General features: G+C 40.1%; 1 protein-coding gene across 4 annotated transcripts in view; it reads left to right on the top strand.

The window, feature by feature from the left end:
- nf1a (neurofibromin 1a) overlaps positions 1-25,707 on the top strand; it is a 54,658-nt gene that overhangs the window by 13,835 nt on the left and 15,116 nt on the right. For 2 of the 4 annotated variants that reach the window (XM_077540731.1, XM_077540734.1), the window contains 24 exons: positions 1,062-1,185; positions 1,863-2,109; positions 2,190-2,263; positions 3,152-3,235; positions 4,258-4,680; positions 5,364-5,503; positions 5,606-5,728; positions 6,340-6,423; positions 6,517-6,633; positions 7,826-8,007; positions 8,082-8,293; positions 9,473-9,634; positions 9,751-9,848; positions 10,471-10,606; positions 11,557-11,619; positions 14,248-14,406; positions 15,356-15,453; positions 16,487-16,633; positions 16,761-16,907; positions 17,746-17,856; positions 22,924-23,356; positions 23,424-23,764; positions 24,722-24,924; positions 25,513-25,706. In XM_077540731.1, the coding sequence (XP_077396857.1) occupies positions 1,062-1,185; positions 1,863-2,109; positions 2,190-2,263; positions 3,152-3,235; positions 4,258-4,680; positions 5,364-5,503; positions 5,606-5,728; positions 6,340-6,423; positions 6,517-6,633; positions 7,826-8,007; positions 8,082-8,293; positions 9,473-9,634; positions 9,751-9,848; positions 10,471-10,606; positions 11,557-11,619; positions 14,248-14,406; positions 15,356-15,453; positions 16,487-16,633; positions 16,761-16,907; positions 17,746-17,856; positions 22,924-23,356; positions 23,424-23,764; positions 24,722-24,924; positions 25,513-25,706 (4,102 nt within the window). The remainder of the gene's footprint in view (positions 1-1,061; positions 1,186-1,862; positions 2,110-2,189; positions 2,264-3,151; positions 3,236-4,257; positions 4,681-5,363; positions 5,504-5,605; positions 5,729-6,339; positions 6,424-6,516; positions 6,634-7,825; positions 8,008-8,081; positions 8,294-9,472; positions 9,635-9,750; positions 9,849-10,470; positions 10,607-11,556; positions 11,620-14,247; positions 14,407-15,355; positions 15,454-16,486; positions 16,634-16,760; positions 16,908-17,745; positions 17,857-22,923; positions 23,357-23,423; positions 23,765-24,721; positions 24,925-25,512; position 25,707) is intronic. The other 2 variants (XM_077540732.1, XM_077540733.1) reach the window with 2 other exon arrangements.

Here is a 25,707-nt window from a genome sequence, read left to right as displayed (position 1 = left end):
AAATGATTTATAGTTATCACATTTTGAAAGTGTTGTCCAATGTTTGGATTTCATGACGCGTTAGCCGGCTAAACAATAGAAAAGTCCTATTGTCGAAAAAATGAGAGTTCCAAAAAAAATGCTGTTGTTATCATTTATTAACATATTCAAGGCCCGAATTCCATCATATCAAATATTCCAATTTGAACTCTGAAATAAATAAATAAATAAAAAGTAGATATGTATGGATAGGTCTGATGCCACTGAACATTTTGAGTGGTCGGAAGTAAGAAAATATTCATAAATGACTTAGTTATCACGATTCCAAAGCGGCCGTCCAATGTGTGGAGACTGCAAGACGCGTTTGGTAATACATTTTCTATTGCTCCACAAGGGTTAAGGTATCGGTACTCTCGGTGGTGACCGATACCATTATGGGCCGACCTCTTGCAGCCGTTTTACGATCAGGGGCTAAAAATTAGAAATTATATGAATACAAAGTTGCCTTTTTTTTTTGTGGCCATTTTAACTGCAGTTGCAGCGTTGCACCATTATGGGGGCGCTATATCAACTGCAGTGCGCCGGAAAGACCTGAAGCAACAACCAAAGAAGAAACAACTTTCTTTTTTATGAAAAAACTTGAATGCACCGAAGAAGAAACAGATAATTGAGCGATATGAGTGGCTCGGGCTGGAGGTGGGGAGCGAATTAGGTGGAGGTGGCCGCCTCTGAATTTTGTGCACAGGAAAAACCCTGCTAATGTATTGTGTAAATGGGTATCATCACGCCTGCAATGTTCAGTGCTGTTGTCTCAGTGATTTCCTAGCCAAGTTACGTCCAATCAAGATGCACAAAAAGTCTCAAGCAAAAAAAAACAAAAAACAGTCTTGTTTATTTGATGGTTTTATTCAATTTGGAATATTTTCAGGGCCCCTCCAAAACACAAGGTCTCCAAAAAAATGTTTTTTTCTCACAAGCATTGTATTATTATTATGATTATTATTGTTTTTAGCAAGCAAGCCCGCAAGAACATTGTCTGTCACTGCATTAACTGACCCTTGCCACATATCCTGATCCATTAGTTCACAGGTGCTGTTCCTCATCTGCCGCAAACTGATCGGCCACCAGATGGTCAACGGCACCGAAGTTCTCAAGTGGTTGCGAGAGATCCTCATTTGCAGGAATAAATTTCTGCTCAAGAAAAAGGTATTGTCTGCTCTATTTATATAGCCCTTAACTCATTCACTCCCAATAACGTATAAATACGTTTTTTTAATGCGCTAAGTGTCCCAAAGACGTATTTATACGTTTTTTGTTTGTTTGTTTTTTTATGCTAGAGCATACAGAAGGCTTTGATGCAGCCTTTCAACTGCAAAGAACGGTTGCGGAAATGGTAGTTATTACACAAACGGCCAGCAGGTGGCAGCAGAGCAAAGGAGATCAGCCAGGGCCATGTTGAAAAAAAGCTCACTCACAATTTTAAATAATTTGTGAAAACTGATGAAACTTAGCTCTCTTCTAATGCTAATTGCTGCAAAACGGAAACAGATAGAAACATACTTTTTTTTTTCCTGATGAAAGAAGAGACTTTAATCTTTCTTTTGGTAGGTTCCATGATTTTATAGCAATAGAACATAAGATTCTGTGGGCCTTGCAAAATCAGTCCAAATCCAGTAAAACAGCCGGGAGCGAACGGGATTGCGAAATGTGAAAATGACGGTGAGTGAATGAGTTAATCACAAAAAAGTTTCAAAAAAAAGAAGGCCAAACAGGCCAAGTCAACACTAATACAGTATGTGCCATGCTTAGCTCCGTGATGGTATTTATAGACAGCGACTGCATGTTTTTGTCAGCTGTAATACATATTTTTGTGCATCCAACAGGAGTGCGCCACAATGGGCGGAGCCATTCCGATCTGCAGGCAGGCTCAAACCAAGCTTGAAGTGTGCCTCTACATGTTCCTGTGGAGTCCGGACACCGAGGCCGTGTTGGTCGCCATGTCATGTTTCCGCCACCTTTGCGAAGAGGCGGACATCCGCAGCGCCGCCGACGAGGTGTCGGTCCAGAACATCCTGCCCAACTACGCCACTTTCAGTGAACTTGCCTCCATCAGCAACATGATGGGAACGGGTGGGTCAAGCAAACAAACAAACAAAGATTCTCTTTGGTATCATCCTATCCACTTCTAAATTTTACTTTTTTGCTCTTAGGTCGCTCCACATTGCAAAAGAGAGTAATGGCCTTGCTGAGGAGGATCGAGCATCCCACGCCAGGAAACATTGAGGTGAAGGGATTTTCATCTTTTTTTGTATAATCAGCTTGTAAATGTCTGGAAGCTCGGATGCTAAAGCTAGCATATTAACTCATTCACTCCCAGCACATTTTTCGCTGCTTTACTGGATTTTTGACTGATTTTGCAAGGCCCACAGAATATTGTGTTCTATTGCTATCAAAACATGGAACCTACCAAAAAAAAGATTAGCGTCTCTTCTTTCATCAGGAAAAAAAAAGTATATTTCTATCTGTTTCCATTTTGCAGCAATTGCCAATAGAATATAGCAAAGTTTCATCATTATTCACAAATCTGTTTAAAACAGTGGTGAAAAACCCCCAAAACTTTTTGCAACATGGCCCAGGTTGATCTCTTATACTCTGCTGCCACCTGCTGGCCATTTTTTGTCATAACTGCCATTGCTTGAAGCATTATCTCCATTTCAGAGGCTGCATCAAAGCCTCCTATATGCTACAGCATAAAAAAAAAAAAAACAAACACAACATATAAATACGTCTTTGGGAGCATGGCAATATTTAAAATAGAACGTATTTATACGTTTTTGGGAGCAAATGAGTTAATAATGTGAATGCATGCAATGTATGTAGTAATAATGCCGTAAAATCTTGTGAATAAGATTTATTTATTTTCCCCCCCGCCCATATAAAATGAACCAAAATCGTCCCGCTGTACTATAGATGGACTCATTTTGGAAAAAAAAAAAAAAAAAGACATTTTATGGACGTTTACTGATGATTACTCACCGATACCGATACCAACTGATACCAACTGCCGATACCAGTAGTCCGATGATCTGATGTTTTCTTAAAAATGACCGAGTCAATCTTGACATTTGTCTGCGTCTGTTCATGTCGTTTGTGTGTTCTTGTTCCACTTAAGGCTTGGGAGGACACGTATGCTAAGTGGGACCAAGCAACGAAACAAATCCTAAATTTCCCCAAAAACAAGGCAGATGACGGACAGGTAGGTTTCATACACATGGATGAGTCTCCCATTTATTTGTCATCTTCATTACCTGTGTGATATTTCAAAGAAAAAGTAGATTTCAACAGTTAATGAGGTTGTGCATGTTCTGTTAACTCATTCACTCGCCGCCATTTTCACATTTCGCAATCCCGTTCGCTCCCGGCTGTTTTACTGGCTTTGGACTGATTTTTGCAAGGCCCACAGAATATTGTGTTCTATTGCTATAAAAGCATGGAACCTATCAAAAGAAAGATGAAAGTCTCTTCTTTTATGTCCTTTGTTTTAGTCTTTGGTAATTAATTTAATGCATGAACCTTTGGGGATGATTTTAAATGTGATTTTTTTTTTTTGTAGATTTATTTTGATATGAACTGGAATAATGACATTTGAAAGTATGTCATCTAGTAGCAACCAATAGAAAAGCACCTTCAGATGACCTCGCTTCCATGATGTTTTTTAAATATTGCGCACAAGTAATACACATAAAAATAAAAATAAAAAAAACTAATACTAATACTGAAGCAAACAATCTAAACTAAAATTAAGCATTATTTTTAAAGAACTACACTAATAAAAACAGAACCACCCTGAGAACTAATAAAAACGAACTAAAATGAAAAATTGCCAAACTATAATAACCCGACTGCCATATTACAAATGAATTGGTTTATATACTGTAGCATTTTTCTAAATATGCAAAAGAACAAATACATTTTTAGGACTTAACACAATTTCTAACATTATGTGGCCCTTGCATCCTTCTGAGTTTCTGTATGTGGCCCTCAAATGAAAAAGTTTGGACACCCCTGCTCTAGTATAAAAAAAAACAACAACTTATAAATACGTCTTTGGGACACTTAGAACATAAAAAAAAACGTATTTACACGTTATTGGGAGCAAACGAGTTAAAGACAAGGAATTATTTTTTTGTAAAAGAGCCACTATCGAGCAACGTCGCCAATATCTTTGTCTTACTTTCTTCTGGCACTTGATGCGCCGCCTGCGTCCTCTCCCAACAGCAGGAGTGGATCAACATGACGGGCTTTCTCTGCGCCCTGGGCGGCGTGTGCCTCCAGCAACGCGGCACGCCGGGCCCCGCCACGTACAGCCCGCCGATGGGCTCGGTGGGCGAGCGCAAGCATTCCATGATCTCGGTGGGGCCGTGCGAGATGGCCAACCCCGCCTCCTCCTCCTCCTCCGCCGCCGCCGCCTCGTCCTCGGCGTCGGCCTCCTGCTCCTCGTCGGCCTCCAGCGAGACGCCGGTCAGCCGCTTCGTCGATCGGCTGCTGGTCTTGCTGGTGTGCGGCCACGACAGAGTCAGCCTTCACGTCCGCACCAACGTTAAAGACTTGCTGGGCTTGGAGCTCAGTCCTGCCCTTTACCCCATGCTCTTCAATAAGTTGAGGAACAGCATCGGTAAATTCTTTGACACGCAGGGGCCGGTGAGTGGAACCTGTCATAGTCTGGGAATGTTGAGTTCTTGTTTACCTTCAGTGTCCATTGACCATAAACGAATGGAGTATTTACCCTTAGATCATTGTATACATACCACCCCCCCCCCCCCCCAATTAATTTACAAAGCATACAGAGATCATAAATATTTTTTAAATATTGTGGGAGTTTGCAGTTTTCAAAACACTTTAGTAAAGAGGAAGTCAACGTTTAACATTTCTTGACAATAATATATGTGACATCACGAGTATAAACTAGAGATGTCACGATAAGGGCAATATCGTGATATTAAAACTGCCACAATATCGTCGTCGTCATGCTCACAATATTTAAAAGGAACTCATCTGTTAAAAAAAGTCAGGTTGATTTCCATTTGTGCAGTTTTAGCACCATCTGGTGGCTATTTTATGAGTGCAATTTAATTTTCATTAGGGATGTTTTGGCCTTCTATGTTTAAAATGTATGCTAATTGTCAGATGAAGGGGAACCGAATTTGCTTGTGAAACGATCAATGTGTGCTTGCATTAGCAAGTTAGTGCCTCAATATTGTTATTAGAGATTGGAGGTGGTTTATATGCATTGCTGTTATGTACAAAAGCACAATATTGTGATTTTTTTTTTTTAGTATGATTTCTTAATATTGTGTTTGAAATGTAGGCTTTTACTATTTCAGGTTCCTATCAATGACACGAACACCCAATTTGTGGAGCAGACGATCGCAATCATGAAGAACCTGCTGGATAACCACACGGAGGGCAGTTCTGAGCACCTGGGACAGGCGAGCATCGAGACCATGATGCTTAACCTTGTCAGGTCAGAAATCACTGCGGCGGTCATCGAACAGTTGAAAACGTGCAAGACGCACTAAGACGACCGTCTTCAGATTTGTCGTCTTTTTGTCTTGTTTTTCCGTAGGTATGTTCGCATTCTTGGCAACATGGTACATGCTATCCAGATTAAAACCAAATTGTGCCAGCTGGTAGAGGTAATGATGGAGAGAAGAGATGACCTGTCCTTTTGCCAAGAGATGAAGTTTAGGTAAAATGTTTTTGTTTTTATTTTTTATTTTTGTTATCAACATTTCTGCACGGATCAAAATAACTTTTTGCGTTTGTGGTTATGTGGACGCTGGGTTTCCCTGTTTGAATATTTCAAGCAAATCTAAAAATTCAGTTTAATTTAAATTGAGTTTTTATTTTAATGGTTATATGCTTTCTAAGAAAAGCTATATGATTAATAATTAAAAAAAACAACTGTTCTGCAATTTTGAGAATATTTACTGAGTGTTCGATCAGGGCTCTTGATGACGAGGCGGCCTAGACAGTATGAATGCAGGGACGATTTTGAATTTTCCGCATACTAATAGAAGAGGGCTCCGCAGCTGTGTACTCGATCTTTCTGGCATCCAGTAAATATTTCAACTGAGAACATTCAGTCTTCTGGTTATTACTATTAGTATAATATCGTGTGCATTAAGATGCAAGAACCAGTGAAAGTTCCCACCCAGAACTTTACATGAGCGTATCTCACAATCCAAACAATGTTAATGATATTATAAATATTCAATCCTTATGAGATAATTTCAGTGGCAATTACCCACTTCCACAGTTAATTCTTACTTATTGTTTTTTTTTGTTTTTTTTTTGAAGGAATAAGATGGTGGAATACCTGACTGACTGGGTGATGGGTACTTCCAATCAAGCGACCGATGATGACATTAAGTGTCTGACAAGGTACAGCTCGACTTTATCAGTACAGTAATTTCTGTTGACTGCCGTATTGATGACATACTACATTGTTTCCCGCCTCGTCCGCGTGCGAAACAGGGATCTTGACCAGGCCAGTATGGAGGCGGTCGTGTCTCTGCTTGCTGGTCTGCCGCTGCAACCTGAGGAGGGAGATGGAGTGGAGCTGATGGAGGCCAAATCGCAGCTTTTTCTCAAGTCTGAATACTTTTACTTCATTTGTATGCAAACTGTAGCTTATTACGCCACCTTTTTAAATGGAAGGTGAAACAAAGGAAGTAGTGATAGACCGATATGTTTGTTTGTTTTTTTTCAAGGCCGATACTGATACAGATTATTAGTTGTCAAGGAGGCCGATAAACGACATTTCAAGCCGATATTCATTTGCAGTAAAATAGAGAAAGAAAAAAAAAACTATTATTTTAACACATTCATTGCCAGACCAGCAAAAAAAATCCATCATTTGACGTCTTTTTCCGTCAATGGCAGTGAATGAGTTAAACATGGTAAAAATCAATGAAGCAATTATAAATTGTTGATATAAGGTACAGCAGGGGTGTCCAAACTTTTTCCTCTGAGGGCCACATACAGAAAAATAGAAAGCTGCAATGGCCACTTTGATTTTTTTTTTTTAGTTATTTATTAACACATTCATTGCCAGACCAGAAAAAAAAAATGCATCATTTGACGACTTTTTCCGTCAATGGCAGTGAATGAGTTAAAATATATAGACAAATATGTTTAAAAAATTATACCAAAAAACTTATGGGGTCATTAGCAAGTAAATAGATCACTGACGATTTCTACAGTGAATAAAGTTTTCTAAAATTTCAACATAATTTCTTGAGTTAAGTTTTTTTTTAATAAAAAGTGTAAAGAGTTCATATATATATATATATATATATATTTATATAAAGTGGAAATTGAAATAGATCCCTTCATGAAAAGTTCCCTGTATCTCACTGAGTGACAAATGAATGCGAATGTAGCTATTTTTATCTTCATTTTTAGTGTTTGTAAAGCGTTTGAAAAGATCTTTGCAGTGAAAAATTGCCTGAACATGTTCCAAATGTGTTCACGACAAATCAAAACTGACTGCGAACGTCTTAACAACTCCTGATGAAAACTCAAAATTCGCTACGTTCGCAAGCATTCACTGCTCAGCGAGATTTATCGGCCTTCAGATTCCAAAACTGGCCGGTGCCGACATTTGTCAAAATGCCAAATATCGGCACCGATAATCGGCTCGGCCGATAGTTGGTCTATCACTAAAAAGAAGTCAGCCGTTGTAGATAAAACGGACTAAAAAAGTAATAGTCAGTCAAGCTAGGCTACGTGTAAGCGGTAAGAGAGAATTTTCTGAAATATTTTTGCTGTTGTCGTCACGCAGGTACTTCACACTTTTCATGAACCTGCTAAATGACTGCAGCGAGGTGGAGGACGAGAGTCAGACAGTGGGCGGATGCAAGCGGGGGATGTCGCGCCGCCTGGCCTCCCTTCGCCACTGCACCGTCCTGGCCATGTCCAACCTCCTCAACGCAAACGTGGACAGCGGCCTGATGCATTCCATTGGTAAGTTTGACAACGTTAAAATATCGCTGGATAAAATGTAGGCGTTAAGAAGTTTTTTTATTTTCACTGCTCAGGTCTGGGATACCACAAAGATTTGCAAACGCGAGCCACCTTCATGGAAGTGTTGACGAAAATCCTGCAGCAGGGAACCGAGTTTGATACGCTGGCCGAGACGGTGCTGGCGGACCGCTTTGAGCGGCTGGTTGAACTGGTCACCATGATGGGAGACCAGGGAGAGCTGCCTATCGCCATGGCGCTGGCGAATGTTGTGCCCGGATCCCAGTGGGTACGGATTTGGCCGTTCAGGCGTGATGGCAGTTAAAACGAGCTTGAAAATGCTTCACCTTTTTGGCGAAAGTCGCCATTTTCCAACCAAAATAAATAAGGCAGTTATGGGACTCCACATGTGGTTGCCGAATGTTGTTTTGTGTTGCAGATGCTCCAAATGTAATTTGTAATTTTCTGAGCATCCATTAAGCCAGTGGTGTCCAAACTACGGCCCGGGGGCCATTTGCGGCCCGCCGTCCATTTTTTTTAGTGGTCCACGACATTTGCTAAAAAATGGCATTTGACTCAGTTCAAATAAAATAAAAACAAAAATGTTTGGAGATGGTCAAAGTAAGAAACGGAGGGTGTCAAAAAAAAACACAGGTGCTATTAAAGGTTATTTTAGTTAACTAAAACTAACGAAAAAACTAAAATTCAAAAACCAATTTCCTTAACGAAATAAAATAAAAACAAAAATGCTTTTTTTAAAAATTAAAACTAATTTTTACAAAACTAAAACTAACTATAATTATAGCAAATATGTCCTTTCTTTTAGTCTTTGGTAATTCATTGAATGCACGAGCCTTTGGGGATGATTTTAAATGTGATTTTTAGTAGATTTATTTTGATATCAACTGGAATAATGACGTCGTGCCCATGGTGTTTTTTAAATGTTGTAATACACATTTAAAAAAAAAAAAAAAAAAAAAAAAATAAACTAAATCTAATAATGAAACTAACTAAACTAAAACTAATTAAAATTTATTAAATAACTAAAACTAACAGAACCATCCTGAAAAATAAAATGAACTAAATTTAAAAAACCAAAACTCAAAACAAAATAAAAACTAAAATGAAAAATTGCAAAACTATAATAACCCAACTGCCAATAGTTTAAAATAAAGTTTTTATACTGTAGCATTTTTCTAAATATGCAAAAGCACACATAAATTTTTAGGACTAAACACAATTTCTCTTCATAACATGATGTGGCCCTTCTGATTTTCTGTATGTGGCCCTCAAATGAAAAAGTTTGCACACCAACTGCCTTTAAGATAAGAATTTTCACCTTTCAGGTTTGCAAACGATCTAGCATTTGTTTGCATTTTTTTTTTTTTTGGTGGAAATCAAATGCGAAATTCCGAAAGATAATTCTGATGTATTTCCATCATTTAGTTGTCTTCATTTCTCTTTGAAGGACGAGCTGGCTCGGGTCCTGGTGACGCTGTTCGACTCCCGTCACCTCCTCTACCAGCTGCTGTGGAATATGTTCTCCAAGGAGGTGGAGCTGGCCGACTCCATGCAGACCCTTTTTCGGGGAAACAGCCTGGCCAGCAAAATAATGACCTTTTGTTTTAAGGTAAGGAAACGTCACCAATTCGGACGACACGTTTTTCTTTGCAAATTGTAATTCTGTTTTGTATTGAAATCATCTAAAGTAAAATAATCTTGCCTTCACTGTGGTTTTCATATTAGGTGTATGGAGCAGCATATCTGCAGAAGTTACTGGAACCTTTGTTAAAAGGGGTCATCGCAACCCCTGAACACTTCACATTTGAGGTGGACCCCACACGGTACGATTCTCTTTTTGTCACTTCCTTAACTCTTTCACTCGCCGCCATTTTCACATTTCGCAACCCCGTTCGCTCCCGGCTGTTTTACTGGATTTGGACTGATTTTGCAAGACCCACAGAATATTGGGTTCTATTGCTATAAAAGCATGGAACCTACCAAAAGAAAGATTAAAGTCTCTTCTTTCATCAGGAAAAAAAAGTATGTTTCTATCTGTTTCCGTTTTGCAGCAATTAGCATTAGCAGAGAGCTAAGTTGCATCAGTTTTCACAAATCTATTTAAAATTGGAAGTAATTGAGCTTTTTTTCAACATGGCCCTGGTTGATCTCCTTTGCTCTGCTGCCACCTGCTGGCCGTTTGTGTAATAACTACCATTTCTGCAACCGTTCTTTTCTGTTGAGAGGCTGCATCAAAGCCTTCTGTATGCTTTAGCATATAAAAAAAAAACGTATAAATACGTCTTTGGGACACTTAAAACATAAAAACAACAACAACATATTTACACGTTATTGGGAGCAAATGAGTTAATACCTTTAAAAACGTTTTTTTTTTCTTCCTGTTGCTGTCGACTGATGATGACATCACCCTTGCTGATGCGATCTTTCTTCCGCTTTCCTCATCAGACTGGAACAAGGTGAGAACTTGGAAGAGAATCAGAGAAACCTGTTGCAGATCACTGAACGCTTCTTCCATGCCATCACCGGCTCATCCGGCGAGTTCCCCCCTCAGCTTCGCAGCGTCTGCCACTGTCTCTACCAGGTAGACCACCCAAAAAGCTCAACGCCGTCACTGACCCCGTCGCTTCGAACCTTCTTTACCCGTTTGCCATTTCGACATTCCGAGCTCCCGCCTGTCCATCCTCTCCAGTTTCCGTCGCTCACTGCTTTCGACGTCTCGCACATTCCTGCGCAGCCGTTCATAGTCTTCACATCTTTTTTTATTTATTTTTTTAATCCCACCATATTCTACTATCCGGTTTTTACTTCCCACTACAATGCAATTTATTTCCCGAAAGACGAGCGAGCGAAGCGTCACGACGCTTTTAGAGTTGGCCTTGTTTTCTCCATTTTTTACCATCACAATATTCTGTGGAAAGAATTAAAATGTCAGTATGGTGAAAAAAGGAACACTTAAGTGACAAATCATGAATATCCTTAATTGCACCTTCTGATTTTGATGAATACAATGCAGCCAACATTCTCAGAGGGACACAACTGTGAACGGGTTCTCAACCTTTTTTTTTTTTTTTTTTTTTTTTTAGGCTCGGGGGATTAATTTTTCTACGGACCCACTCTTTTTTTTATTTATTTATTTATTTATTTATTTTATTTTATTTTATTATTTTTTTAGCATTCTACTAGGGCTGTCAAAGTTAAAGCGTTAATAGATGAATTAATTAGAATTTTTTTTAATTTTGAATTTTTAACTTAGTCCAATTATTTCAACATTTGGTTTTCCCATTTTTCATCTCGCGTTTCTTTTTGCAGCTTCTAAGGGACTGCAGTGAATATTCCAGCAGCAACAGTCTTATATGCATGGCACGCTTCCTTTGCCAATCAACAACTTGCCCTGTGACAAATCTTTTTTTTCTGTGCTTGACAAGAAACTTTTTCCATCTTCATGTCTGTGCACCGTAATCGGTAGGGTTGTGTGTTGCGTATGTGTCAGCTGGTGCTGTGACCATGATTGTACTCGTCTCTGTTCTGTAGGCTACTTGCCACTCTCTACTGAATAAGGCAACAGTAAAAGAAAAAAAGGAAAACAAAAAAGCAGTAAGTTTGGAGACTCTATTTTCCCTCAGATACTTTTTCCCCCCCAAATATTTTCCCTTTAAAGCAAAAAAAAAAGTTTTTTTTTTTGTTGTTGTTTTTTTTAATTTAATTTAATTTTCCTCACTTGGTTTACTGTCTTCATTTGTTTCAAATGATTTTCAATAATTGCGTGTCCCTCCAGAAATGTTTTCTTCTTTTCTGCATTTTCAACTTTGTGTACAATAGGGATGCATCGATTTGATTGGATCGTTTCCACTCGATTGGCCACATCATAAGTCGAAAACCAAAAATCTTGTGCTGCTCACTTGTAATCCTCTTTACACTTTTATACTGTCAAGTAAAAAAAACTCACCTTTGCCTTTTCATTTGATTATTATTTTGTAAATGTTCCAGCTTTAATTTTACAAGCGCTGCCTGGAAAAGTCCAATTTTTTTTTATGCTTCATTTTAACCGGGCTGAACAGCAATTTTTCAAGAAAGTCAGCTGGGATAGGCTCCAGCACCCCGCGACCCTTGTAAGGAAAAGCGGTTAAGAAAATAAGAAAATGGATGGATGGATGTCACAACAATGTGAATGTCGTGTCATTTTTTTTTTTTTTTTTGTCACTTTATTTACACAGCCTGTACTGTGGTTGTCATTGATTTAAGTTATTATTTGTTTTTATAAGGCCATGTTCATAAAACAGATTATTAGTTAGGGCTGGGTATCAATTCAGATTTATAAAATCGATTCAGAAGGGCCCAAGTTTTGTTGGAATATTTTCCCAAAAAGTCTTGGGAATCTTTCCGATGTGTTTTGCAAAAAAGTAAGATGATCGTTGATATTTTTTGCAACCTCCTGGATGAGTCGTCACTTGTGCTCTTGGGCTCAATTTCTGCAATAATCGTTGTCACAGTGATGCGCTGCAGTCGTAAAAAAAAGTTTTGGGAATAACTGATAGATTTCAATTATTTGTTTTTCCTCTCGTTCTTTTAATTTCTTCACATGTATTTTGTTGCCGCTTTTTCGACATATTCATTTTGCACTTGGATGGCTTGTCGGTTGAACAGGTCTGAGAGTAATCGGGTTTTTGGTGTGTCGGTGAAAATGAACTGACAAAAGTCATTATGATGATTTAACAAAAGGGGGCAAGTACTTTTTTTTTTTTTCTTTTTTTTTCTTTCCTGAATTCAAATCACTATTTAAAAACCGAATTTCTTTTTTAATATCTTTGTTTGATCTTTACATTTGATTGATGATTTTAAACATTCAAGTTGGGAAACTATGTTAAAAAAAAATATATATATTTTTTAGCATTTTAGAAGGGTGCAAATACTTTTTTTATGACACTGTTTGTGTATACATCCATGTATCGATTCGGCAATTTATCGCGGTATTACATCGCGCAATTCTCAAATCGATTCAATAGGCGGCCAAATCGATTTTTAAACATAATATTCACCAAAACATCTCAGGGTTCACACCTTAAGCATAAAAGATATGAATGGAAGATTAAACTTTAATATTTTATTTCAGTGCTGTGCAAACATGAAACCGATTACAACCTGTATAAGACTGAAGTTTTAGATCAATAAATCATATATTTTCATACACATCTTACACTGTACAAGTTTACTGATTAGTATTTTCTAAATTTGAATAAAAAAAAACAAACAAAACAATCGACTTACAAATTTGTATCGGGATTAATCAGTTGTTGTCATCCGCATTTCTATTGTACAACTTTACTCCAATCACTGGACTAATATTGCCGCCATTTTGTGCATTTTTAATGAGCAGTCTGTGTAAGCAGTTGCATTCATTCGTCTTTTACTCTTGCTTGGGACTTCCTGTTTGCTCTTACCCACGAGGCATTTTTTTTTTTCCAGAACATTTCCTCTGCAGTCATATTTCTTCTCTTATATGGATTTTATTTTACATATCGGCATTTGATTTTTGATCACTAATATGACTGAACAAGTGGATGAAATATTCTGATCATTTTTGCCTCCGATAAATATGAATGTTGTCTTTCCTTCCTCGCATACATATAAGCCTGGAAGAAAAAAAAAAAAAGGTTGTTAAGGTCAAAGGTCATGTCAAGTCCTCTTTGGAAAAAGGTGCTCCATCCACATTATTTATACAAATGATATCTCCTTGTGTATTATATTCTGTGTTTGATATCATTTGTTCTTTTCATTTTCAATTGACAATTGAAAAAGTGAAAACGTTTTTTTTTTGTTTTTTTTTTGTTTTTTTTTTGTTTTTTACCAACACAAAAATAGTAGAAAAGTTTTTTTTTTTTCATTCATTTCAATTTTGGTCTCAGTTTAAAAAAATAATAATAATTTAATGGGCCCGGCCGATAATCTGTCTCTCCCTAATCCTGATTCACTTTTCCTTCTCCTGAAAGCAGCATTTATGTTGCAACGGTTCACCGTACGTTGCCCCTCTGGAGAATCGTTTTTCAAATCATTGCTTCATTGTGCATCTTCATAAAATTCACGTTTTTTTTTTTGTTTTTTTTGTGTCCTTCTCTTTGCCTCTTCCCGGCCCCCTTTCCCCAAACCTTTATTTTTGTTTGGCATCTGTTTGGTTTTTGCCCCCCTTTCAACTGCCCCCTGCTTCTTTCGTGCTCCTTCCCGCAGGTGGTGAGTCAGAGATTCCCGCAGAACAGCATCGGCGCCGTGGGCAGCGCCATGTTTCTCCGATTTGTCAATCCGGCCATCGTGTCCCCGTATGAGGCTGGCATCTTGGAGAAAAAACCTCTTCCGAGGATAGAGCGGGGTCTCAAGCTCATGTCGAAGGTGAGGACGTTTTCAGAAATCAGGCATGGCAATGCAATTTCTTCTTCATCATTGTAGCGGTTTTTGTTTTGCCGATTCTTGTTGTACGTTAATTCCAATGCAGTCGGGCGTGGAAGTTTTAAAGGCGTGACCTTTTTAACTCGTTTGCTCCAAATGACGTGTAAATACGTTGTGGTTTTTTTTTATGTTCTAAGTGTCCCAAAGACGTATTTATACGTTTTTGTTTGTTTGTTTTTTTATGCAAGAGCATACAGAAGGCTTTGATGCAGCCTCTCAACTGCAAAGAACAGTTGCAGACATGGTAGTTATTACACAAACAGCCAGCAGGTGGCAGCAGCGCAAAGGAGATCAACCAGGGCCACCTAGAAAAAAAAAGCTAAAAAATTACTTCCAATTTTAAGTAGATTTGTGAAAACTGATGAAACTTAGCTCTCTTCTAATGCTAATTGCTGCAAAACGGAAACAGATAGAAATGTACTTTTTTTTTTCCCTGATGAAAGAAAAGACTTTAATCTTTCTTTGTTTTTATATCAATAGAACCCAATATTCTGTGGGCCTTGCAAAATCAGTCAAAATCCAGTAAAACAGCCGGGAGCGAACGGGATTGCGAAATGTGAAAATGGCGGCGAGCGAATGAGTTAAAATACATGCACCTACTAGGGCTGCACAATATTAGAAAATCATACGATATAGTTTCTGAATATAGCGATATCGATATTATCGTGATATTTAAAGGCTCAGTCTGCCGGTTTCACTCAGAAAAATGCTCTCTTTAAATACAGCATTTGAACAAACAAACTACTTCTCAATTTACAGATCTGGGCTTCTCTTAACGTGTGGTGGTGATTTTGTCCTAACCCCAAAGCCTGTATTTTGCTATTTTGTGTTTATTTATTTTATTTTTCACTCACTCACTCACTCACAGAATCTTGTCTTTTTTCCTTTTTAGATTCTGCAGAGCATTGCCAACCATGTCTTGTTTACAAAGGAAGAGCACATGAGGCCTTTCAATGATTTTGTGAAGAACAACTTTGATTCAGCCCGAAGGTAGGACACGCCCGATTTTCAGAGCACGGATTGTCACCGCCATTGCTTCCCTCACCTGTTCAACATTGCTGCTCGTTGTGTAGAAATAGTAAAATATTGGTCAGTGGCATTTTGAAATGAAGTGAAGAAAGTTGCTTGACTACTGTCAAGTATCCTAACCTGGACGTCCCGCTGTTTACAAAACAGTTCATCCAGTCAGGTTGCTAGGTCACAAAAAAAACAAAAAAACAAGCACTGGCGCTCCTTTTGAGAACCACTCCTGTTAAGTCCAAAATGAATCTTTGTTTCATGTTTGTGAATACAAAAACCCTTTTGCTAAGTGTGCTGAAATTTATCCTTCAACACTAGAGATGTCACGATAAGTGCAATATCGTGATATCGCGATATTAAAACTGCCACAACATCGTCGTCGTCATGTTCACAATATTTAAAAGGAACACATCTGTTCAAAAAAAGTCAGGTTGATTTCCATTTGTGCGGATCTAGCACCCTCTAGTGGCTAGTTTATTAGTGCAATTTAATTTTCATGAGGGATGTTTTGGCCCTTCTATGTTTAAAATCGATGTTAATTGTCAGATGAAGGCGAACCTAATTATATTATTATATTAGATTAGATTAGATTATTACTAATATTGTTATTGTTATTATATTATTATTATATTACTAATATTATTAGAGATTGTAGGTTGTTTATATGCATTGCTGATATGTACTATAGCACAATATTGTGCTTTTTTTAGTATAAGTTTGATTTTATTTATTTATTTATTTATTTGTTTACAATATTGTGATCTTTTTTATATCGCCAACGCCCCCACAATATCATGATAATTATCGTATCGTGACCTTCATATCGTATCGGGATGTTTGGATATCGTTACGTCCCTATTCAACACTGAGGAGATCGTCAGGGGAAAAAAACAAAACAAAAAACCCAGCAGACAACATGACCTCCGAATGAATGTGAGCATTTTGCATTTTGAGAATTTTGGCAGGACTTAATTGGACGAATCTCCATTCCCGGTTGTCGCAGTTTTTTCTTGGACATCGCGTCTGACTCGCCACCCAGCGACTCCGTCAACCACAGCCTCTCCTTCATCAGTGACGGGAACGTGCTCGCCCTCCACCGCCTCTTATGGAACAATCAGGAGCGGATCGGCCAGTACCTGTCCAGTAACAGGTCAGCATGTAGACTGGAACCGGACGCGCGTCTTCGTCAGTTTATTACTCAAAGCTGGCACTGTGTGAATTATTTACTGATGTCCACATTCATTCAATAATAATAATAACATAATCAATCTTTCCAGAGACCACAAGGCTGTCGGCAGGCGTCCTTTTGACAAAATGGCGACCTTGCTTGCTTACCTGGGGCCACCTGAGCACAAGCCTGTGGCTGATACGCACTGGTCCAGCCTCAACCTGACCAGTTCCAAATTTGAAGAATTCATGACCAGGTATGATTACGTGCACACAAGTAGCGCCACGTCGCGCCTTCTGTTGTACAACTTCCCGGGCCCGAGATTATTTCTGCTACAAACAAAAAAATGAAAACGTTTGACATCACGCTGTTGATGCTAAATTCAGTTTCTCATTCTGAGAACTTTTTGCAAGTTTTTGACACGGGAAATGTCTTAATAGGATTGCGTCAAAAGTCGAGGGCGGGCTGTTTGACGACTCTCACTCATGTGCTAACAATAAAAAAAAAAATTAAAAGGATACTTCACACATTTACCCCATTATAGCAATAAAAAGTGAATATTTTGTCTATAATTCATTTGATACTTTCATTATTTTTCACGTACAATTAGTACCTTTCAAAACACATTTTGCAACTTGCTGTCGACTAAAAATGACAACACAAGGTCTCAGGTAACCAATCACAGCTCAGCTTGTTTTCTAGGTTTGGTCATGTGACATTCACAAGCTGAGCTGTGATTGGTTACCTGCGCCCTTGTGATGTCATTTTCAGTTGACAGCAAGTTGCTAAATGTGGTTTTAATAATAACCGTATCAAATTTATTTTATCCAAAATATTGTTTGACTGCCAAAAAATGGCTAAATAAGTCAAGTATCCCTTTAAATGCAATTTAAAATGTTAACCCACAATAAAGGATTTTGCATTGGTAATTTTCTCAACTAAGAAAGAAATAATAGTTGACTGAATCACAATTTGGTTGTTTGTTTTTTTTAACCACAGTTCAGTCGGTTTCTCCAATCCGAAAGCTCTCACATGATAAAAATATTTAACAGCAATGCTGCCATGTCGGTCCCATGTTTTATTTTGTCTTGTAGACACCAGGTACACGAAAAAGAGGAATTTAAAGCATTGAAGACCCTCAACATCTTCTATCAGGCTGGGACGTCCAAGAACGGCAATCCAGTCTTCTACTACGTTGCTCGCAGGTAAAACAAATATTCTTTTTTATGCTCATCTGTCAGATTTTGTTCTCCCGGGGAGGTGTCCCACCGGCGGGAGGCCCTGGGGACCACCCAGGACACGCTGGAGAGACGATGTCTCTCAGCTGGTCTGGGAAGGCCTTGGGATCCCGCCGGCTGGGCTGCTTGAAGCGGCTGGGGAGAGGCAAGTCTGGGCTTCCCTGCTAAAGCTGCTGCACCTGTGACCCGACCCCGGATAAGCGATGGATGGATGGATGGATTCAAATGTTGCTGATTGGATGGATGGATGGTTGGTTGGATGGATTGGATGGATGGATGGAATGATGGATGGATGGATGGATGGATGGATTCAAATGTTGCTAATTGGATGGATGGTTGTTGGATGGGTTGGATGGTTGGATGGATTGGATGGATGGATGGTTGGATGGAATGATGGATGGATGGTTGGATGGATGGATGGATTGTTGGATGAATGGATGGATGGTTGGTTGGATGGTTGGTTGGATGTATGGATGGTTGGATGGTTGGTTGGATGTATGGATGGATGGTTGGATGGATGGATGGATGGATGGTTGGATGGTTGGTTGGATGTATGGATGGTTGGATGGATGTATGGATGGTTGGATGGATGGATGGATGGATTGTTGGATGAATGGATGGATGGTTGGTTGGATGGTTTGTTGGATGTATGGTTGGATGGATGGATGGATGGTTGGATAGTTGGATGGTTGGTTGGATGTATGGATGGTTGGATGTATGTATGGATGGTTGGATGGATGGTTGGATAGTTGGATGGTTGGTTGGATGTATGGATGGATGGTTGGATGGATGTATGGATGGTTGGATGGATGTATGGATGGTTGGATGGATGGATGGATGGTTGGATAGTTGGATGGTTGGTTGAATATATGGATGGTTGGATGGATGGATGGATGGATGGTTGGATGGTTGGTTGGATGTATGGATGGTTGGATGGATGGATGGATGGTTGGATAGTTGGATGGTTGGTTGGATGTATGGATGGTTGGTTGGATGTATGGATGGTTGGATGGATGGTTGGATGGATGTATGGATGGTTGGATGTATGGATTAATTGATAAAAACTCCTTTAAAGTCATTTTCTTTCGTGCAGATAGTTATAATGGCAGAACGATCGCATCTTTTTTTGTGCCGGTGCTTTCCATTGCGCTTTTGCTCTCGAGTCGTTGTTCGGATGTGCTCCTTTGACGTGCACTTCCAAAGGTCGAAGCCGGCGCTGCGGCTTGTGACTCCGCCGGCATCTCCGGGAGAAAGGACAAGCGTTTGGAAGTCGTCCGAGACATGAAGCTGGCAACCGAAACGTGATTGGATGACGTCAGCGTTACTTGTCCGTTGTCGTCTCCGTGGCTGATAAACGGCGAAGGACCCGCCCAGTCACTCGTCGTTATCTGCTGCTTCTCAAGTTTGCGTTTCTTCACAAAGATGACCAAGAATCCGACCATCATTGATACCAGAGCTACACCGATTAGTCCGGCCAAAACTTTACTGTGAATTAGTACATTGGGAGAATTTTCTTGGATTTTAGTTGACTCCGTGACGATGCTGACTCTTGAAGGTTTGTCCACATCAGTGGACCGAGTCGTATCTCCACTTGTTGGCGTCAGTTTGTCTTGAAGAGATGAGCTTGACGATGCGGTGGAACTGAAGTTTGAATCTGTCGTCGAACGCGTCATTTCAGCAGTGGAGTTTCGTTCCACGTGGCGGCCTTGGCCGGATCTTGGCGACGCGCCGCTTTGAAATGCTTTTGTGGCGTTTGTCATTCCGACGCTGGAATTCGTTTCCGGGGAAGTCATGAAGCTGGCGGTCGTTGCCCGAGCCACCTCGACGTCTTCTGTGACGTTTCCAGGAGATTTCTGATCGTAAGCGACCGTCGGCAGCCGGACGTGAGTGACGTTGCCATCAATCTCACCAGTTGTCGCTTCCATCATCCCGTCGCCAAATGTTGCCGCGCCGCTCGTATGCAGTGACAATGTGACAACCAGGCTAATGCAGTGCAGGATCAGAGTTTCCATCTGTCTTGCGTCTTTGTAGCTGTAATTTTCGAAAGTTTTCGGTTAAAATTTTAAATGACTATTTGAGAAGCACTGATGTACACAGTGACAAAATATTTCAGAACATTTTGAATCGACTCAAATTCTTTATCCGTCAGAAAGATCACAATTTTTTTAGTCTTTTCTGAAAATTGTTCAGCCCTAGTTGATATTAAGTCTTAGTTGACAGAAAATAGACAATTTTTTGAAAAGATGTAGTTTGCAAAAACAACTCATTGCAGCAGTAAGTCACAACATTTTCCACTTTTTTAGTAACAAATTCCAGAGTTTTAGAGCGGCTCCGTTATTTTGAACAGCTCTTTACAATATAAGTTTATCTTGTGTGTGTATACAGTCGATCAGTCTTTGAATTGATAGAACTCAAATCATGCCTAATTGTTTTTCAAGATGATCAGAATTCTAAAGAACAAAATTTCTATCTGGAAAAAAAAATTTTTTTAATATTGATGAAGGTGTTGAATTTCTTACCAATGTTGGTCGTATTTCTCCGAAAGCACACGAAGATTATCTTCAATTGAATGAAGAGCGTTTGAGTACGAGTAACTGTCGTGCTTATAAAGACTGACTGACTCCTGTTTCACATTCAGGAAGTCTTGTGAAACCAGCGGCAACCTGTTGCATTCTGATGTCAAGCCGAACGGTTCCGTTTTTTATACGTCATACGTGCTAATTGTGTCAATTTGTGTTAATACCGGTCTCACTTGAATAAGGAATTTATGGGTGAACATTAATAATTAAGAAGCACCGCCCTATACAAACATCATAAACCGAAATATTATGTTGCGATCATATGAGGAAGCTCCTCATTTGAACTAGTTATAGCAAGTAAACACCTTGTTAACTCTCTGTTGAAGTCAGATTCCGTGTCAAAGACTTCAGTTTTTACCAAAGTCACTTTGACATTTCCAAGTCTTGTGAACGTGAGCGCGACATCCGACCGTCGTTGGCCTCGCCGTTAAAAGCGTTTCCCTCCCGTACGCTTTCCGCGCTTGCTCCCTCCTCTTCCCTGTTCGTTTCAAATCGCTTCTCTTCCTGTATCATGTCGTCGTCTTCTGCCGTCACCTCCTCCGGCACGACGCCGCTGTCGCACGGCCCGACCAGTCCTCCGCCGTCGGACGGGCGCTTTGCGTCGTCCCAGTCGTCTGCGCTGCTCACCAAGAACATATCGGAGCGGGAGGCCCGCGGGGCATAAACCTGCCGCCGAGCGCGGCGGACTTGACACGCCAGCGCCGCGGTGGCGACGGACAGGCAGCAAATCAGAAAACCCGCTGAAGCGAGAGCGACGAGAGCGATCTGGGCGTCGGCCCAACAGTCCGATCCAGCGCCACCGTCGGAAGAGTTTGCGCGATCTGTGCCGGTTTGGTTGGAGGCCACCGTTGGGAAGGAAACGTCTGCGTTGACGTGAGCGAGTGACAGCAGGACCAACAAGCAGGCGGCTCTTGTTCCTTCCATTCTCTTCTGTCATTTAGAGAAGAAGAAAAATAATAATTTCATTTCATCTCAAGTTGCTTTTCTGAAAATTGCCTGAGCTGACGTTGCACAATTTTGCGTCGACACTTACTTCCTTCGAGAGAGCGAGAGCGCTCTTGTTTGACTTGCACAATTTCTTGTTGATATTCTACTTCCTCGCCCTTTCGATGGTGTCGTTATTTTGGACTCGTGACACAAACCTGACAACAAAAAGACAGAAACATGTTCTGCTATTCCAAACAGTATTTATTAGGGATTCACGATAATGCTATTTTCAACCGATACGGATAAACCAATCATTTAAAAGTGCCGATGTCGATAACCGATAAGGAAGCCGATAATTGTTTGTCAAATTAACTTGAATACAAATGTACTTTCGAGTCCTACTATAAATCTAACAAATACATTGAAAGATTGTCTAAACTTTGCACAATGTTTCAATGTACGTAAAGCACCAGGAAGCTGAATTTTATTGATGTGAGACACAAGCACAAAAGATGGCATGTCTATAATTTTTGCTGGATTTCTTTATTATCTGGTTTATCTGTATGAAATCAAATTGACGATATTTATTAGCAGATTTCGCTATTATCTGGTTTATCTGTTTGAAGTCAAATTGTCTGATAATTGCCGATAATTATCGGCCACCGATATTATCGTGCATCCCTTGTATTTATTTTTGTCGCATACATCAACCCACATTGATCACTAAGGGTGTGCCAAAAAAATAATCGATTCATAAAAGAATCAAGATTCTCATTTAAATCGATTTTATTTAAATTAGAAATTAAGAAGAAGAAGGGGAAAAGGGCAGTTGTAGCCCACATGCTGTTTTGTGGAAAAAGGCACTTACAATACAAAATTAATAAATATTTCAACAACAACAAAAAAACACTTTAATGTCTCTGTCATTTTGTCTTGCAAATCATACTGCAGTCGATCATGACAATGTTGTGCATATCTGTAAATGGAAGCAGAAATCAATGGTCAATCACATCATTTTGAATCGAAAATCGCTTGAATCGAGAATTGAAAATCGAGTCTGAATCGACTCCAAGACCCAAAAATCGTAATCGAATCGAATCGTGAGACAGTCAACGATTCGCAGCCCTATTGATCACTAGGGATGTCACGATAAGGGCAATATCGTGATATTGTGATATTAAAACTGCCAAAATATCATCGTCATCATGTTCACAATATTTAAAAGGAACACATCTGTTTAAAAATAGTCAGGTTGATTTCCATTTGTGCAGTTTTAGCACCCTCTAGTGGCTAGTTTATTAGTGCAATTTAATTTTCATTAGGGATGTTTTGGCCTTCTATGTTTAAAATGTATGCTAATTGGCAGATGAAGGGGAACCGAATTTGCTTGTAATCGTATCGTGACCTTCATATCGTGATAATATCGTATCGTATGTTTGGATATCGTTAGATCCCTATTGATCACCATCACCTCCGAAAGAAAATCTTCCAATATGACAAGGTCCGTTTTTCATATCATTTTTCCCAGATTCAAAACGGGCCAGATCAACGGAGACCTGCTCATCTACCACGTGCTGCTCACCCTCAAACCTTACTACGCCAAACCGTACGAGATCGTGGTGGACTTGACCCACGTGGGGCCGAGCAACCGCTTCAAGACGGATTTCTTGTCCAAGTGGTTCGTGGTCTTCCCCGGCTTTGCGTACGAGAACGTGGCCGCCGTCTACGTGTACAACTGCAACAGTTGGGTGCGGGAGTACACCAAATACCACGAGCGGCTGCTGACGGGTCTGAAGGGCAGCAAGCGGCTCCAGTTCATCGACTCGCCGGCCAAGCTGGCCGAGCACGTTGAAGCGGAGCAGCAGAAGCTTCCCGCCGCCACGCTAACGCTGGACGAAGATCTCAAAGTTTCCCACAATGCCCTCAAACTGGCTCACAAAGACACCAAGGTCTCAATCAAGGTGAGCTTAACCGCGTTACGAAACCCCAAGCAAAAGCCGAACGATATATTTTCTTCCGCACCCTCAGGTGGGCTCGACAGCGGTGCAGGTGACGTCGGCGGAACGGACGCGCGTCCTGGGGCAGCCCGTCTTCCTCAACGACGTGTACTACGCGTCGGAAATCGAGGAGATCTGCCTGGTGGACGAGAGCCAGTTCACGCTCACCATGGCCAACCAGGGCACGCCGCTGACGTTCATGCACCAGGAATGCGACGCCATCGTCCAGTCCATCATCCACATCCGCACGCGCTGGGAGCTCTCGCAGCCCGACTCCATCCCGCAGCACACCAAGATCCGGCCCAAGGACGTTCCAGGCACGCTGCTGAATATCGCGCTGCTCAACCTGGGCAGCTCCGACCCCAGTCTCAGGTCAGTCGCGCCGACCCATTCATCATCATCATCATCATCATCATCATAATATTACATTTATTCTGTATAGCGCTTTTTAAGGTACTCAAAAACGCTTCATGGTCCAAAAAAAGATCGAGGACAATGATAAAATCAGTCCAAAAAGCTTAAAAAAAAAAAGAAAAATAATTAGAAAATGATTATATTTACAATTAGAATTATTTTCTGTAGATTAAAAAGAAATTAAAAAAATCAACATGTTAGTCTTTACAGACTAAAACCAAAAATAGCATGCTAATGCTAATGTTAAGTTAGCATGCTAACATGCTTAATAAAGCTAATGCTAAGTTAGCATGCTTAGCGTAGCATGCCAGCTTAACATTACCATAGCATGCTAGCTTAGCATTAGAATGCTAACTTAACATTAGCATTAGCTTAGCAGGCTATTTTTGGTTTCAGTCTGTTAAGACTAACATGTTTTTTTTATTATTTCTTTTTAATTCACAGAAAATAATTATAATTGTAAATCTTATTTAATTATAATTATTTATATTAATGTTAAGCTTTTTGTACAGATTTGATCATTGTCCTCGATATTTTTATTAAGCATGCCAACGTGCTTAATAAAGCTAATGCTAATGCTAAGTTAGCATGCTAACTTAGCATGAGCATGCTAACTTAGCCAAGTAAGCATGCTAACTTAGCATTAGCTTGAGACACAATTCGACATAGTGATGAATTGATGATTACATTAATGGACGGAAACAGGCTTTTTTTTATATATATATATATATATATATATATATATATATATATATATATATATATATATATATATATATATGTGCCAATTTTAAAACGATGCCTTGATTTATTGTGACCCTCCTTTTTGTTTTGGACCGTCGTTCAGGCAATTTGTGTCTTGTTTTCCGTGACTGTAAAACGTCCGCAACAATCCGGTGTTCCGTCCCCGCTCAGATCGGCCGCGTACAATCTGCTGTGCGCTTTGACTTGCACCTTCAACCTGAAGATCGAAGGTCAATTATTGGAGACGTCGGGCCTCTGCATCCCGGCCAACAACACGCTCTTCATCGTGTCCATCAGCAAGACGCTCGCCGCCAATGAGCCCCATCTGACGCTGGAGTTCCTGGAGGAGTGCATCTCGGGCTTCAGCAAATCCAGTAAGCCGGCGCACGCCCAGAATGACGTGTATTGATATGTATTTGCATACAACATTGATGCAAATAATGTTTTTTCTCTCATTTTTATAGTCTATGCAATTGGTCCTCGGCAACATTTTCATTTCACTTGTTGAATTAGCAGCACGAACAATAGGGCTGGCTCTAAAATATCGATATATCGATATCGAATCGATATTCCTTTTCATTGCCCGATATCGATTCATAAAAACATGAATCGATAATTTTACAGTTTCCTGTTTTGACAGTTTTGTCCTGCTCGTGCACGACATTCACCGATATGTGACATGCTCACTGCATGCCGATCTAAGAGATCCTATTGGCCCTTGAATGCTCTGAACCAATGGCAGGGCAGCTTTTTCATGTTGAGGGAAAAAAATAATAATCTGAGGTATCGGTATCGGCCTATACTGCAAAGCTGTGTATCGGGGGGTCAAAAAAAACAAAACGGTATCGGAACAACACTAGTGGTTACACAGTACTATGCACGTGGTAACATCGTATCACCGAAACATTGGCGTTGACCAAAAAAGTGAATTCTGTTGACATGAATAAATGTTTGGTGTGCAGGTATCGAGCTGAAGCATCTTTGTCTGGAGTACATGACGCCCTGGCTGCTCAACCTCGTTCGCTTTTGCAAGCACAACGACGACGCCAAGCGACAGCGCGTCACGGCCATCTTGGACAAGCTCATCACCATGACCATCAACGAAAAGCAAATGTATCCGTCCATCCAAGCCAAGATCTGGGGCAGCTTGGGCCAGG

Source organism: Festucalex cinctus, chromosome 13, assembly GCF_051991245.1.
Source record: "Festucalex cinctus isolate MCC-2025b chromosome 13, RoL_Fcin_1.0, whole genome shotgun sequence".
NCBI classification, from domain to species: domain Eukaryota; kingdom Metazoa; phylum Chordata; class Actinopteri; order Syngnathiformes; family Syngnathidae; genus Festucalex; species Festucalex cinctus.
Note: the sequence above shows the minus strand (reverse complement) of the source record. Positions and strands in the feature narration are given on the sequence as shown.